This window comes from Anopheles coustani, chromosome 3 (genome assembly GCF_943734705.1).
Source record: "Anopheles coustani chromosome 3, idAnoCousDA_361_x.2, whole genome shotgun sequence".
Classification (NCBI taxonomy): Eukaryota; Metazoa; Arthropoda; class Insecta; order Diptera; family Culicidae; genus Anopheles; species Anopheles coustani.
In genome coordinates this window covers 77,029,169-77,042,673 of record NC_071288.1, presented here as the reverse complement: position 1 = coordinate 77,042,673, position 13,505 = coordinate 77,029,169, and the positions used below count along the sequence as shown (strand labels likewise).

The following is a 13,505-nucleotide window of genomic DNA, read 5'->3' as shown; positions in this document are numbered from 1 at the left end:
AAAGAATTTACCATAATTGATAAGGTCTGTCAAGTTTATTTACGAACTGCGAGATGATTTTCATCGGTGACTGATTCGCAGCGGTGAAACATTTTTGTTGTATCTAGGGAAGGAATAGTAATGTAAGTGTTGACTTGAAATTTGCCAAAGAAAAAGTCGCTACACAATGCATACGTACAGTGTGCCGATAGTGAAGCATGATATGCGCCATGAGGAAACTATCCTCGACGCGATCAATGCCTTTCAACATCTCAATCAGGTATGAAACCAGAAGCCGACGGTCCATGATTCGTTTCTAAATGAGAATCTTCGTCTAGGTAATCGAGGATGTGTTCGGGAAAATCAACGCACGCATTGACCAGAATCGATCCCGACTGCAAGCGCTGGACGCCAGGGTTGAGAAGGTGAACGAAGACGTCCGTCGATTGCACGACACGAAGGAAGCCATCATCATCTACTCTCCCAGCCGGTATCCGGCCAGCGATATGGATTCCGCCCTGGAACCGACGTTCACTCCGACCAACGGAATCGGTATGCCGGAGTGCAACTACCGCTTGAAGGATAAACCATACATTCCATCACACACGCTGCTGGAGAAGATACAATTCTACCATGTGAAATCTCCCCGTGAAAATGAACGAATCTTTCCGTTTGATCGGACAACAAATCTCGCGAACAAAGTGCCGACTGGGCGCCAGATGGGAGCGTATTTAGACACGCTGCTACTGTTCAACGAAGACACGTACGTTGATGAGTATAGGGGACAAGATTGGAAACGATCGTCACGCAAAGATTCGTCTCACGGAAGTACGATTCGTGAGGAGAAAATCTTATCCTCCTCGTCACCGATCATTCGCAGTCGGATGAAGAAGAAGAGTCAGGACATTTTCTACACACCTTCACTGAGCGACGCTCCTAAACTGGACGTGCCGATAGATTTACCGGATCTACCGGGTATCGTAAGCAACATAAACTATGTGGGCAACAGCACCCTGATTGCGCCATCACTTCAGCTAGCGGGAATCATCGAACAATTGCCTTCACTTGAGGATCTTACCAGTGCGATTGACGTAGCAGACCATTTGGAGGAGACGGATAACAAGAAAGCCAACCAGGTACCTCCGGCGGAGACAAGTAGTATGCCAAGCATCGCAATAAATACACCGGCACTTCCACCACCCCCTCCGCCTCCTCCTCCACCACCACCGCCCCCACCTCCTCCGACAGAACCTAACAAAACACATGAATCTACCACGGAACCGAAACCAACATCTGCCGACATTACGGAAAAGAGCAAAACCGATCGTAAACCACCACCACCCTCGACCGGTGATGCACACTTTAACTTGATGGAAGCAATCCGACAGGCTGGTGGTGCGGGAAAAGCGAACCTTCGCCATAACGACCCCTCCGGCCGGCGGGAGACAGACAGCAAAGCCGGCACAACCGAACCGAAAAGTCTCATCGATGATCTTCATAACAAGCTTCAAATGCGCCGCAAAGGAATATCCGGTACCCGCGATGCGCAGGAACCTAGCAATGTCATCGACCGTCTGTCCGCCCTGATTCCTCCGCCACCGGCAAGGCTCGCCACGGATGCATCGGCTAGCGAAAGCAATGAAGAAGACTGGGAATGAGCGAAAAGTGTCCTTCATATGTTTTTTATTGTTAAATATTACAAGGGCTTGGAACTTGTATCCAATATATGTACGGGGAAGCCGTCAGGTCCGGATGAGGGTTGAGTCTAAAATATAATAAATCTCTCCAAACCAACGTGCATTCGATTAGATTGGTTTGATTTTGAAGTGAAGCCCAATTAACGAAAACACTAGACACTTGAGATCCTGCACCAGATAATAGAATCCGCGCAATCCTTCCGGGTCCTTCGATTGGTTGACGTCCACCAACGAGCCCGTTTTGGAGGTAGTGAATGAAATGTGCTCGTCACCAATGACGATTTCCAGCTCCTGCAGACAAAAGGAAATAATCAATTTCACTGTCGCAAGGAAAGAAAATGTTACCGCTAACTGTACCTGCCGACCGACACGATCCGGCGGAGGCCAGAGGGAATCGTCCTCGGCCATAATTTCTGAATCGAGTATGATGCGCTTCAGCTCCTCCATCACCGACTGGTGCACGTACGCCTCCTTCCGGATCATGGTGTCGTTCTTGTAGTTCGAATTGTTGGCGTACCGCAGTTTGCCATCCGGACGAAACTCGAACTCCAGAAACTCGTGGCCAAACTTTCCCTTGTGTCCTACATAGTAACGCAAGTAAAAATCTTCCGACGACATTTTACGGCGTTCTTTCGCGTTCGTAAACTAGTGTTGACAGAAGCCGAATCGAGATCGGAAGACCCGAACAATCTTTCCCTTTACGGATTCCAAAGGATTGGATCCCATTTGATGGGTTCGGATCAGATTGGACTCATGAACCCATTTTTGCAAAGAAAAGCAGTAAAACATCTATTATTTGAGGTGTTCTAACGTTATGTTTATCCCACGGAGTGATAAGGACCTGATTTACATTTACTATATTTTTATTTGAGATAAGACTCTCGTGTCCTAGAGGTGAGTGTTCCGTCATGCACACAGCAAACTCAAATTCTCATTGCAAAAGAACGATGCATTCAAGATAGGATAGGTGAATATTGTTTTTTTTTTGAGTCAAAGAAAGCATGTTATAAGTTTAGCAGTCACGGACAGTTCCAGTTCGGTAGTGCATCAGAGCGGATGTTAGCAGTGCACAAGTTTCCTGAAAGGGTTAGCGGAAAAGTAAGGTTACGGCACGACCGCGTGGTCACCCCGAGCTGGAGCTCAGGTCAGAAAAATCCTAGCTGCCGCACATCTCGTTCTGTTTGAGTCAATCAAGCGGACCACGAGTTCTTGTGTCCTGACAACGGAAGGAATTATCCCTCCCGTGGCCGGCGGGTGGACATATGGCTATTATTAGCCGGTCCTAAAGGACGAGCCCCTTCATAGGAGTTCGGACAGAGTCGGTACGCCTCTGATTACGAGTAAGGGAACAAACGTTCGACTTAGCGTAGGAGGATATACCCCGACTCGCATAGCGAAAGAAGAAGAAGAAGCAGTCACGAATCATAAGAAATGTTGTGAAGTAGTGTGGTTTTTTACGAATTAATTACGAATTATACTAAAGGACTTACCAAATTTGTACTGGTTGTTCTAAAACATATCGGATCGTATGTCACCACGCAGGTTTTGAAAATTGCAACACACAGGGTGTAGATACAACTATGACAATGAAATGTAAATTCTTCGAGTGCATCAAAATAATTTTCCCAAAAGGCAAGACTAAAACTTATGAGAAAAACGAGTTATTTTTTTGTACTTTTTTAAACTCTCAACTTCGTTTCCTTTATTATGTTTTTAATGAGCAGTTTCATGTAACATCAGATTGGTTAAAGAAGTCTATCGTAACGAAATACACCCAACAAAAACTGCTGTAAAGAATTATTCTATTTCAAAACGTATCTTTTTTACCGCTCTGTACGCGTCCCATGTGGAGGTGCGACAAAACGCACGCTATTAGTAATACGGAACGATTCTATCTGTTCAACAACACTCATTGCCACTAGACTGAATATTAAGAGAGTTTTTCGTGCAATATGTAATAATGCCTAAGTATGCATAACTTAAGTTCAAAAAGTACGGCAAATGTAGCACAGCGTACATCGATCCTAGCTCCACGTTGCTTCACAAAGGTAAAAATAACTCTAAAGCTGCGCATCGTCCTGCAGTATACTGTTGTTAACTATGCCCCAGTCGTTTGTTCTGGATAAAAAGGACAGGCTTGAGTGTAAGGCGATGTAAATGGGATTCATAACTGATATTTTCATTCTCTTGCTCTCTCTACAGCTCATCTCGTACGACTTTTTCGGTCGACTATTTGGAATATCACTCTACAACGTAACGTAAATGTTTATAAAATGCACCTAAGACCTAGGGACGGGAACGTTACGTCCCTCTTCTACACGTACGTACAATAAAACGGGAGGCACTTGATTTGATTTAGACCACGGGCCCCATAAGCCATGATAGCCATTCATTTTCCAAACTTTCACATCATCGGGTTATCTATATGTACACCAAAAAGATTGTATTACCGGCCGAACATGCGGATGTTGGGCAAAAGAAAACTCACCGAAGTAAAAAAGGGAAGTAGTACACTAAATACCTTTTAAACCATGAGATGAAGAGAGAGAGCTTATTCTCTTAAGTAGATTAACAGTATTGCTTATTGTAATATTTACACTTGATTGGTGCAATACGACGCTCGATATATACTACATTTTCTCGCAACACCTTAAGGTACACACAATACGTTGCGGTAATCAATATTGGTCTATTTTAGTATAGTGCAGGGAAGATTGTTTCCTTCGATATGTGGGGTGGATGCCATTGTGGTTAAGTTTAGCGGCACATTTGTGTCGCACAATGTGGACCGGGTTCAGTACACTTTCAAACGTTCTCCACAAAGTAAATGCCAACGGGCGTTGATGAGCAGATTATGCAGGTTAAATAAATGCAAAAATGTACCAAACCATCCCTGCTGCCACCAAGCGCAGGGTACACGTACACTGCCTGCCGAGCGCCCGGCGGTTTTGTTAAAAATTCTTCCTATAAAATGTTCTACTTGCTTTAAAAACTGGCTAGGTACAAAATAACAGTAACACACGTATTTTCTTTTCTTCTCGGTGTGTGTCAACAATATGCGCCTTACGTTTGATTTGCTTTTTAAAATATTGAGCTTCCTCTAGCTTGTTTTGTCCCGGTTCACACAGGTTCCGCTAAACGGTTACGTAATGCTAAATGGTGTAAGGCAAGATTTTTTTCACAGGATGGAATACATTGGTTTTATGTTGGTTTGTTTGTTTGTTTGTTTGTTTCGTGTTCGAGCAAAAAACTTTACATCAGTTCATTCCAGAGATTTGGAGGTGAGGTCAGTAAGTGCCTGATCTGTCTTGTCTTGATATTAATTTTTGCGGCCGCAGTAAAATTTAACTTTTCTCTTTCTCAAAAACCATAAACACACACCATCTGTCTCTCTTTCTGTAGCACCATCAAACTCGGACAAGTGGTTTTGATAAGAATAATCATACACCCAAAAAACACAGTTCCGATGAAGCGGAACTGCGTAATCGTAAAAAATAATAAACCAAAAGACCTTAACAATTGTTCTCTGCCCTTTTCTCCTTTTGGGGAAACGGTTTGATTCCAGCATTTTCATTCATTCGCTCCCTTATGCTCCAAACATACGTGCCTGTTTCAAAACCTCTTTCTTCTCCGGTAAAGAGGTGAAAGAAGCCTCCCGGCTCAAAACCTCTATAAATTATTAAATCATCATCATTTTCTTCTCCGGTAAATTTCGTTGCATCATGCACTGGGAACTTTTAGGTTTGTTTTCCGTTTTCAACGCATGTGTGTGTGAACCACGAAGTTCTTCCTCGTAGGCTCACTTTTACCGGAGGCTTTTGCTGGCGAGGAAGCGAAACTGAAGAGACAGAACAATAAATTCACATGGTAAAGAAAACATCGGAGGTAAAGACCGCCAATCGCAAAAGAAACGCTATGGTAATAGTAACTTTTGTGGGAATTATTTGTTACATATTCCCACGTATTGTTCCACGTCCCGGTGTTAAGTCAGATCGAGAAGATGGAGGACAGTGCACTTGCAAAGCGAATGTGCACACTGGGTAAAAGAAAAGAAAAACATATGAGCTTTTCGTCACAAAAATCTAACCGTGGTTGTTTTGAATGAACAAATGCAATGCAAAAAAGAAACAACAACGGAATGAAATGACAAACAAAACAGTTGCGGCAAGAAAACCATTCACAAACAAGTAATACATTGAACCACAATCTCAACGGGCAACAACGGGTGCTCTTGTTAATCTTACTTAAGTCTGTAACTAAACCTGCCAACCGCTACCGACCGGCGGCGGTAGGTCATACTAGGACTTTGGTAAATGATACGGCCGACTCGGCCGATTACTCCCGCCGCTCGTCGTCGGGAGCACTGGCCTGAGGGTGAGGAGGGGAGCGTTCGCTCAGCTGCTGCTGAAGTCTCAGCCGCAATCAGGAAATGATCGCCGGGTAGCGATTGATCGTCGGTCCACCGTTGCTGCCGCTGGCCGTGCTGTTGCTGCTCACGTACAGGTCCGTGTTGGAGCTCAGCATTGGTCCGGAACCGTTGACCGGGCCCCCTCCAGCAATCGAACCACCACCACCACCACCACCGCCACCTGCCACCGACGTGGGTACACTGGGCTGGATTAGCGATCCGATCGCGGGATGCATAATTCCGTCCCGTGGGCTGTCGATCGTCAACTTCACCTGCAGACCTGACTCCTTGATCAGGTTGACCACATCGCTGTGACTCATGCCGGTGATGTCGATCGCGTTGACGGCAATGATGCGATCACCGATCTTCAGCTCGCCGCATCGCTCGGCCGGGCTGCCCGGAATGAGATCACCGATCGACGAGCCAAGAAACTGGCCGGACGAGGAGATGATCACGAAACCGAAGCCTTCGTTCTCCTTCCGTGTCACCAGCACGTTGTATGGATATCGTGGGTTGGGTGGCGGAGGTGGTGGCGGCGGAACCATTGGCTTCGTGAGCTGTCGGCGACGAAGAATCATGGTAACCTGACCCCGCAGGCCAGCCTCACCCATCAGCTGGACCACACGATGATGGGAGGCGTTTTCCTGTGCACACGTAAATAAAACAAAAGAGAAGAAAGAGCAATGTACAAATCGGAAAATGTTAACCCATCTTGAAACAAATAATTGTTTGTACTGAAAAATTTAAATCGTTTTAACACTAATCATACCAGCGGGTCAATTTGACAATAATCTGGCTTTTGTATTGTAATACCTATATTACACGTTAGGTGAGAAGAACATTTGCCCTCTTTAAAATACAGTCGTTGTCACCAAACTTTATCTCGAAAGCAGGTGGCGTTGTCTCTAAGGCATCAAGTTTTGAAATTACTCATCAACTTTTGTCCTCAAGGCATCTGGTTTTGCGTGGTAGTCATTTTCTGTTGTCTCTAGCCGAACACAAGAGAGTAGAATAGTTGATTGTGGTTTTTCTAGAAAACTATGCTTTAACAACAATAAACATTAATAAAATAAACTAATCAACGCCAATTATCATGTGTTTCATTTACCGATTTTCCGAGTACATTTTTGTTTGTGCATTGCGAAAACCAAACAACAGCGCCGAACGTAATTTCATAGCCGGGAAACACGAAAGGATGATTACAATCAAAAGAATGATTTCAAAATTTTGGTAATTACAAAACTTTTAATTTGTTAATCATTTTGCATCAGTTACTTTTTGTATAATTCTTACATAAAACAACAATCTTCACATTCATGTCAAATAACCAAAATGTTCAGTTGTTGCGTTAGAGGTAAAAGTTTGTTAACTATCTCAAAACGAGATGCCTCAGAGATAAAATTTTATGGGCTTTTTAAAATCTTGGTGCCTAAGAGACAACGTCACTCGCTTTTAATATACCGTTTGGTGGCAAAGACTGTATTTGAAGGAATACAAGAGTGGATTGAGGGAAAAGATAACTTCAATGTGTTGTTATTATTATTTTATAATGGTATTATATTACTTTTAAATTTTACAACCCCATACATACCACATTCACTCCGTTGATGTTGAGTATCTCGTCACCGGTTGCGATGCGGGTGTCCTTATCGGCCGCTCCACCCGGCACGATGTGTCCCACCGTCACCTGCGAGCCTTCCTCCGTACCGCCGACTATGCGAAAACCGAACCCGAGCGCTTGCCGCTCCAGGGTCACCTCCGTAAGCGTGTACTCGGTGCCGTCCAGACCACCGTAGCCATTATTGCCCGGATGACCACCACCGTAAAGATGGTGCGGTGGTGGTGGTGGCGGTGGCTGAGAGGGCGAATGTTGCTGCTGCTGATGGTGACCTGGGCCCATTTTTGGCCACCCGTTTCCGTGGTGCAACGGCAGCGGGTTGCCACCGTGGTTGCCGTAGAAATTGCCATGAGCCATTAGTGACTGCTGATGATGCTGCTGATGCTGCTGCGAATCATACAGGGACATTCCCCCAGCACCACCGGGCGACTGTTGCTGTTGTTGGAGATGATGTTGTAGCCCCTGCTGCATCTGGTGGTGATGGGGAAGGTAGAGATTGTCGTATTGCGGGATGCCAACGCCGGGTGGAAGCTGATTGGGTCCGCCTTGTTGCATCGATCGCTTTCGATCCATTAGGTAATCGTTGAGCCGCTTGCCGATGTTGTCACTCATCTGGGGAGGTAGACTGTACAGGGCGTTCTGTTGATGCGGGGAGCTGCTGTTCATTTGGTGCTGCATCTGCGATTGTCGGTTCATGAGCTGATGCTGATGTTGCTGCTGCTGCTGCTGTTGCTGTCGCTGGTAGTCCTGGCAATCGTAGCAGAAACAGTTCTCGTGATGGTACGGTGCCATACCCACCCCGGAGATTGGCGGTACCGGGGGTGGTGGCACAATGGGCGGCGAGTAGAGTTGATTGTAGCCACCACCAACATTGTTTACGTGATGATAACCTCCGCCACCACCGGCAACGCCGAGGTTTTGATGGAAGGAAACCGGTGGTTGATGGTTGTGATAGATCGTCGCCGTATCGCTCGTGCTGTTGTTCGAGCTACCGATAGTCAGTTCGCCCAAGCGATCCGCCAAACCACTCGCATGCTTCATGTGGCCATGGAAATTGTGATGGTACGGATCCTCCCCCGGATGATGCGCGTGATGATGGTGATGATGATGGTAGAGCCCGATATCGTTCGCGATGGAGTCGTTATCGTGCGAGCTGCTGTTTGACTTCAGGTTTAGCTCGAGTTTCACGTCGAGCGCCCCCTTCGAGCCAATGTCCAGCTCGATTTCATCCGTATTCAGCTCGGCCAGCGGCAACGAGGGCGTTTTGGCACGGGCACGCGTATCAACCAGTGGTGTTTTTGGACGCGTCGGTAAGATTTCCTTCGTCTGCGTACTGTACAGGTCGGCCGTGGGTGTTTTGCTGCGGAACAAATTACTGCTACCACCCATACTGCCGGGACCACCTGCGCCATCCTTTTTCAGCATGCCACCTGCTCCACCGCCAAACTTGGCCAGCTCGATGCTTTTCCGCAGCTTATTGGTGAGCTTGCTGCTCGCAGGTAATGAGGCGGTTCCGGTGGCTCCGGGAACACCACCTCCCACACCTGGACCCCGCTGGATCTTCAATGTGGTCTCGATGTTTTTCGGACAGTCCTTCAGCACCTGTACGACCTCGTTATGGCTCATGTCCTTCACGGGGATTGAGTTGATGCTGAGAAGTATGTCGCCTTCCTGGAGGTTCTTGCAGCACTGCCGATCGAGAATCTTCTTCACCCGCTGCCCGTACGAGCTGTCGGTGATGGTGAACCCGAACCCATTGTCGCTCTTGACGATGTTGATGTGCAGCAGCTCCGGCAGCTCGAACTGACCACCCTTGCCCTTGTTGTAGTGCTGCTGGTAGGACAGCGTATCGTTGAAGTACACATCGCCCCCATTTGAGGTGACCGTTGGTCCACCGTTTCCGAGCCCGTGGGGACCGACCACCGATTGGATTTTGGCCAGTGGATTTTTCTGCTGCACGTCCGACGACGAGCCCGGCCGCCGATCCTCTAGGAAACCTCCGTTTTCCAGAAACTTCAGATCGCTATCCGTTACCGCGGAACCGTGCGCACCATTTACCAGGCCGTCGACCGCAATCGTCGTCACCACCTCGGTGTTGGGATCGTTCGGGTCGAACGGTAGCGGGTAACCGCGGCAAACATCCAGGTGCACCTCCTCGCCGGGTAGGATCGACTGAAAGATGTTTACCATCTCGTGGTGCGTGAAGCCGAGCACGCAGATGTCGTTCACATACACCAGCACGTCGCCCATCTTTAGCTGCCCGTCCTGCCAGGCCGGTCCGTTCGGGACGATCGATTTGATCTGCAGGAACTCCTCCACGTTGTCGTCTCCGCCGACGATCGTGAAGCCGAGCCCGCGGGTCGATTTTACCAGCGTTGTCATCAGTCGCTCGCCGCGCAGATTTGCCGGGTTCTTGGTGAAGTGGTTCACCCGACCACCCGCCTGCTGACCGTCAAGCCCACCGGGGCCGTTTCCATCGCCCGGCAACATACCATTCGGTGGGCCACCAGCTCCACTTCCGCTTCGTTCCTGCATTCTTTTTGCCTGCAGCACCGGATTCTCGTACTGCGTCTTGCGGTTCACGTGATCGATGTAGTACGTCCCGTAGTGCGGATCGCAGATCTTCTCCCAACCGTACGGCAACTCGTCGTCCTGGCAATCCTCGAGAGACTTCTTCTGAAACTTGGACAGCCGAGGGTCGAGCCAGTGCGATGTGCCGGTGTTATGGCTGGAATGGAGTCAAGGAAGAAAAGCAAAAAGCACATGTTGTAATATGTTCGAAAAGCTGGAACAGTTTTATTCAAACAAGAAGAATAATGAAGGGGCTCTGTAATTTTCTGTAAAATTTTTCATCATTTTTTGATAATAAAAAATATCATTTTGCAAATGATAAACGAGCTTTTGTAAAAATTTAATGCAAATATTTACAAAGTGTGAAATAAATAAAAACAATCCTTCTAAGCTTGGGCGTGGTCCAGCACTTTTGTTTACTTTTCCGAAAGATTGTATTGTATGCAGTGAGTCTAATTTTTCTTCTATAACTTTAGCGTAACGAACATCTACGATCCCTCTATGTACGCCTTTCCTTATGTTTGGTCTTCTCCTAAAAACGCTTTATTCATCTGAGTTCAGACTCAATCTGACCTTAATATTGCTTATCGTGGTTGGAAAGAAATACGACGTTGTAAAGGAACACAAGATTAAAAACATAAATTTTCGCCACATCAATTTGTTGACAACAACTAGACTCCCAATTATCCGTGGTCGCATTATCCCCTCCGTGGGCTTACCACAGCCGTTATTTAAAATAACTTAATCGTTGTGGTGTTATTTTCTAGACGACAATAGACGATAGGTGCCGTCCTAGAAGACTCTGTAGTACAGAACTCTCACTATCCCACTCCTTGAATCTCGTATGCTTTCCCATTCCATTTTCAGTCAATCACAGTGAAAGTAACGCTACTAAAACATATATCACTGAGTATTTTCTTCTTTGTCATGTGTTGAATTGTGCAATTTTTAGACAATTTAGCCGGCCATCCGTTGTTGTAGAACAACCAGAAATTATTTTTGCAGAAATCCAGAGTCTCTACCTCTCGAACTCGGTCTGAGAGTTTCGACATATTTGATCAGCGCTCATGTCTCGGAGGCGTATGTGATCACAGGATCTATATACGTCCTGTACATCCCAACTTCGACTGTCTCTACATTACTCAAGTGACTAGTGTATATTTAATCATTTGCAATCAATTTTTAAGGAATTGATTATACCTTATCAGATAAGGTACCAAAAAATGCCTTTTACCCAGCAAATTTCAATCTTAAACTATTCGACAACACTCCATTCGTATGAAGTAGAGTTGATGAAACCTTATAAAATTTTAAATCCCGTCCCCATACTCACTCGATAAAGTACACCTCGCCACTGTCCGTGAACGCCTTCTCCCACTTCGGCGGCAGCGGCCCCAACCCGTCCTCGTCGTCCATGTGATGCGAGGAGGACAGGTCGGTTTTTTGGTCATAGAAGCTTCCCGTTTCGCTGTCACCGGTCGCAATCGATGCTCCGCCACCGTTGTTGTTGGTTAGCGGTTGCTGCTGTTGCTGCTGCTGCGATGCATGATGATGGTGGTGATGATGGTGATGATGATGATGTTGCTGAAGCAAGTGCGGATTACCATTGCTTCCGTTGTTGCCCGGCGGCCCACCGATACCGTTCTGTGGCGGTTGTTGTCCCGCGCTGCCACCATTGTCCATCGAGCCGGTGAGATTGTTTAAACCGTCCCCACCAGCGCCAGTACCACTACCTCCACCACCAATCCCGCTCCCGCCTAGCATCGCCATATCCGACAGGCGCGTGTTGTTGCTCTGGTTATCAACGCTCCCACTGACGCCCACACCGTGTGTAACATCCTTTCCGGAATCAGATTTCACGCCCATGTTGTTACTGCCGCCGGTTGCCTCCTTGCTCATCTTTTATTGTTTTTGTTCTTCGGCACTTCCGGGCGGGAAGAGTGTGCACACCAACAACCCTTTCGTCGGTGCAACCATGCGCTCAACGCTGCAGGCGCGTTTCTCTTTCAGACTGCAGTAGCAGCCTGTTGCAACCGCCAGCAGGAAAATTCCCCGGCGGTAACGTAACACCCGACACACGCGTGCGCTATCAAGTATCCAACACTTTCGCAACGGCACAAGGGAGGGAAGCCCAAATGAGCTTTGGTTTTGTCTCACTAAAAATACTTTTACCCCGTTCTTCTATGCGGTTACGGGGTGATTCACACCAAATCTTTTAGCACCTTCGCGCACCGAACACTTGGATGCACTGCTGGAAAACACCGTGCGAGGTCGCAGTCGCAGGCGAACAAATTGGTATCACACTTGCGCGCACACCGTCAGGTCCAGCACACACGCCAGTCTCCGGCCACAGCAAGGGCAACGCAGCTGAACCGGAATGTCGAGGCCGTCGGCGAGATGATGACCGAAAATATACACTTTCACCAGCGAGCGAGCGACACGACACGAAAACGGCGATCGCTGCGTGATCGAAGTCGAACTTTTTAATTCACCTTGATTGGCGATCGTCCCCGGGGGTGCACATTTCGGTGGTTTCACTGGGGGTCACACCATCATCATCATCATCATCGTCGTCGTCGTCGTCGTCGCCGTCGTCGTCGTCGCCATCGTCATTTTGCTCTTCGCTTGCAGCAGTAACAGCACCAGTGCACGAAAGGCAAGACTGAAACGATCCAACCAAAATCGGTTCCCTTTTTTTCGCTTCACAACACAACGAGACACCGTGACCGCGCGAGCGCGAGCGGATAATACCTTGCACGTGGCTAAGCTCGGGTCGCGAGATCCGTTAATGTAAACACATTTCTGCCGTACCCGTCGTGGGATCGATTGCACAGGTCGTCGAATACTGATGGCAAACACCGAATACGGGATGGACCGGTTGATGACGTCGCTTTCGTCGTCGTCGTCGGTGCGGCAAATTCCTTTCCGTGCCGCGATCGGTGTATCATCATCATCGCCGTTGTAAAACCGCCACTAATGGTAGGAGGCTATGAATCACCATCTCACCACCATGGCAACTCCCGCCCTACTCGGATTGTGTAGAGCGCAACGGATTTCCAAATTCGTTTCTGTTCCACTCTGAGCGGAGCGATCTTTGCCGGATGACACACCACCGAAATTTCCTCCACTCCACTAACTTAATTGATACGTACGAGCGCAGTGTACAAAATTGTCGGGGAAAGAATGGAAAGTTTCTGTCGAAGTTTTCCTGCCACACTACATGCGGTTTATC

At 47.4% G+C, this 13,505-nt stretch overlaps 3 protein-coding genes across 3 annotated transcripts; 1 reads left to right on the top strand and 2 right to left on the bottom strand.

Annotated features, from left to right (window-relative positions):
- The first annotated feature begins 52 nt into the window (after positions 1-52).
- Positions 53-1,787, top strand: LOC131260756 (WASH complex subunit 1-like). The gene is made up of 2 exons (XM_058262570.1): positions 53-259; positions 318-1,787. The coding sequence occupies exons 1-2, from the start codon at positions 167-169 to the stop codon at positions 1,635-1,637; spliced, it is 1,413 nt and encodes a 470-aa protein (XP_058118553.1). The 5' UTR covers positions 53-166; the 3' UTR covers positions 1,638-1,787.
- On the bottom strand, positions 1,644-2,331 carry LOC131260757 (protein mago nashi). Its single transcript, XM_058262571.1, has 2 exons — positions 2,034-2,331; positions 1,644-1,967 (listed from the first exon to the last, which is right to left on the bottom strand). The coding sequence occupies exons 1-2, from the start codon at positions 2,292-2,294 to the stop codon at positions 1,785-1,787; spliced, it is 444 nt and encodes a 147-aa protein (XP_058118554.1). The 5' UTR covers positions 2,295-2,331; the 3' UTR covers positions 1,644-1,784.
- A 3,064-nt stretch (positions 2,332-5,395) lies between these two features.
- On the bottom strand, positions 5,396-12,172 carry LOC131266979 (membrane-associated guanylate kinase, WW and PDZ domain-containing protein 1). Its single transcript, XM_058269694.1, has 3 exons — positions 11,607-12,172; positions 7,676-10,430; positions 5,396-6,728 (listed from the first exon to the last, which is right to left on the bottom strand). The coding sequence occupies exons 1-3, from the start codon at positions 12,170-12,172 to the stop codon at positions 6,099-6,101; spliced, it is 3,951 nt and encodes a 1,316-aa protein (XP_058125677.1). The 3' UTR covers positions 5,396-6,098.
- Between the last annotated feature and the right edge of the window lie 1,333 nt (positions 12,173-13,505).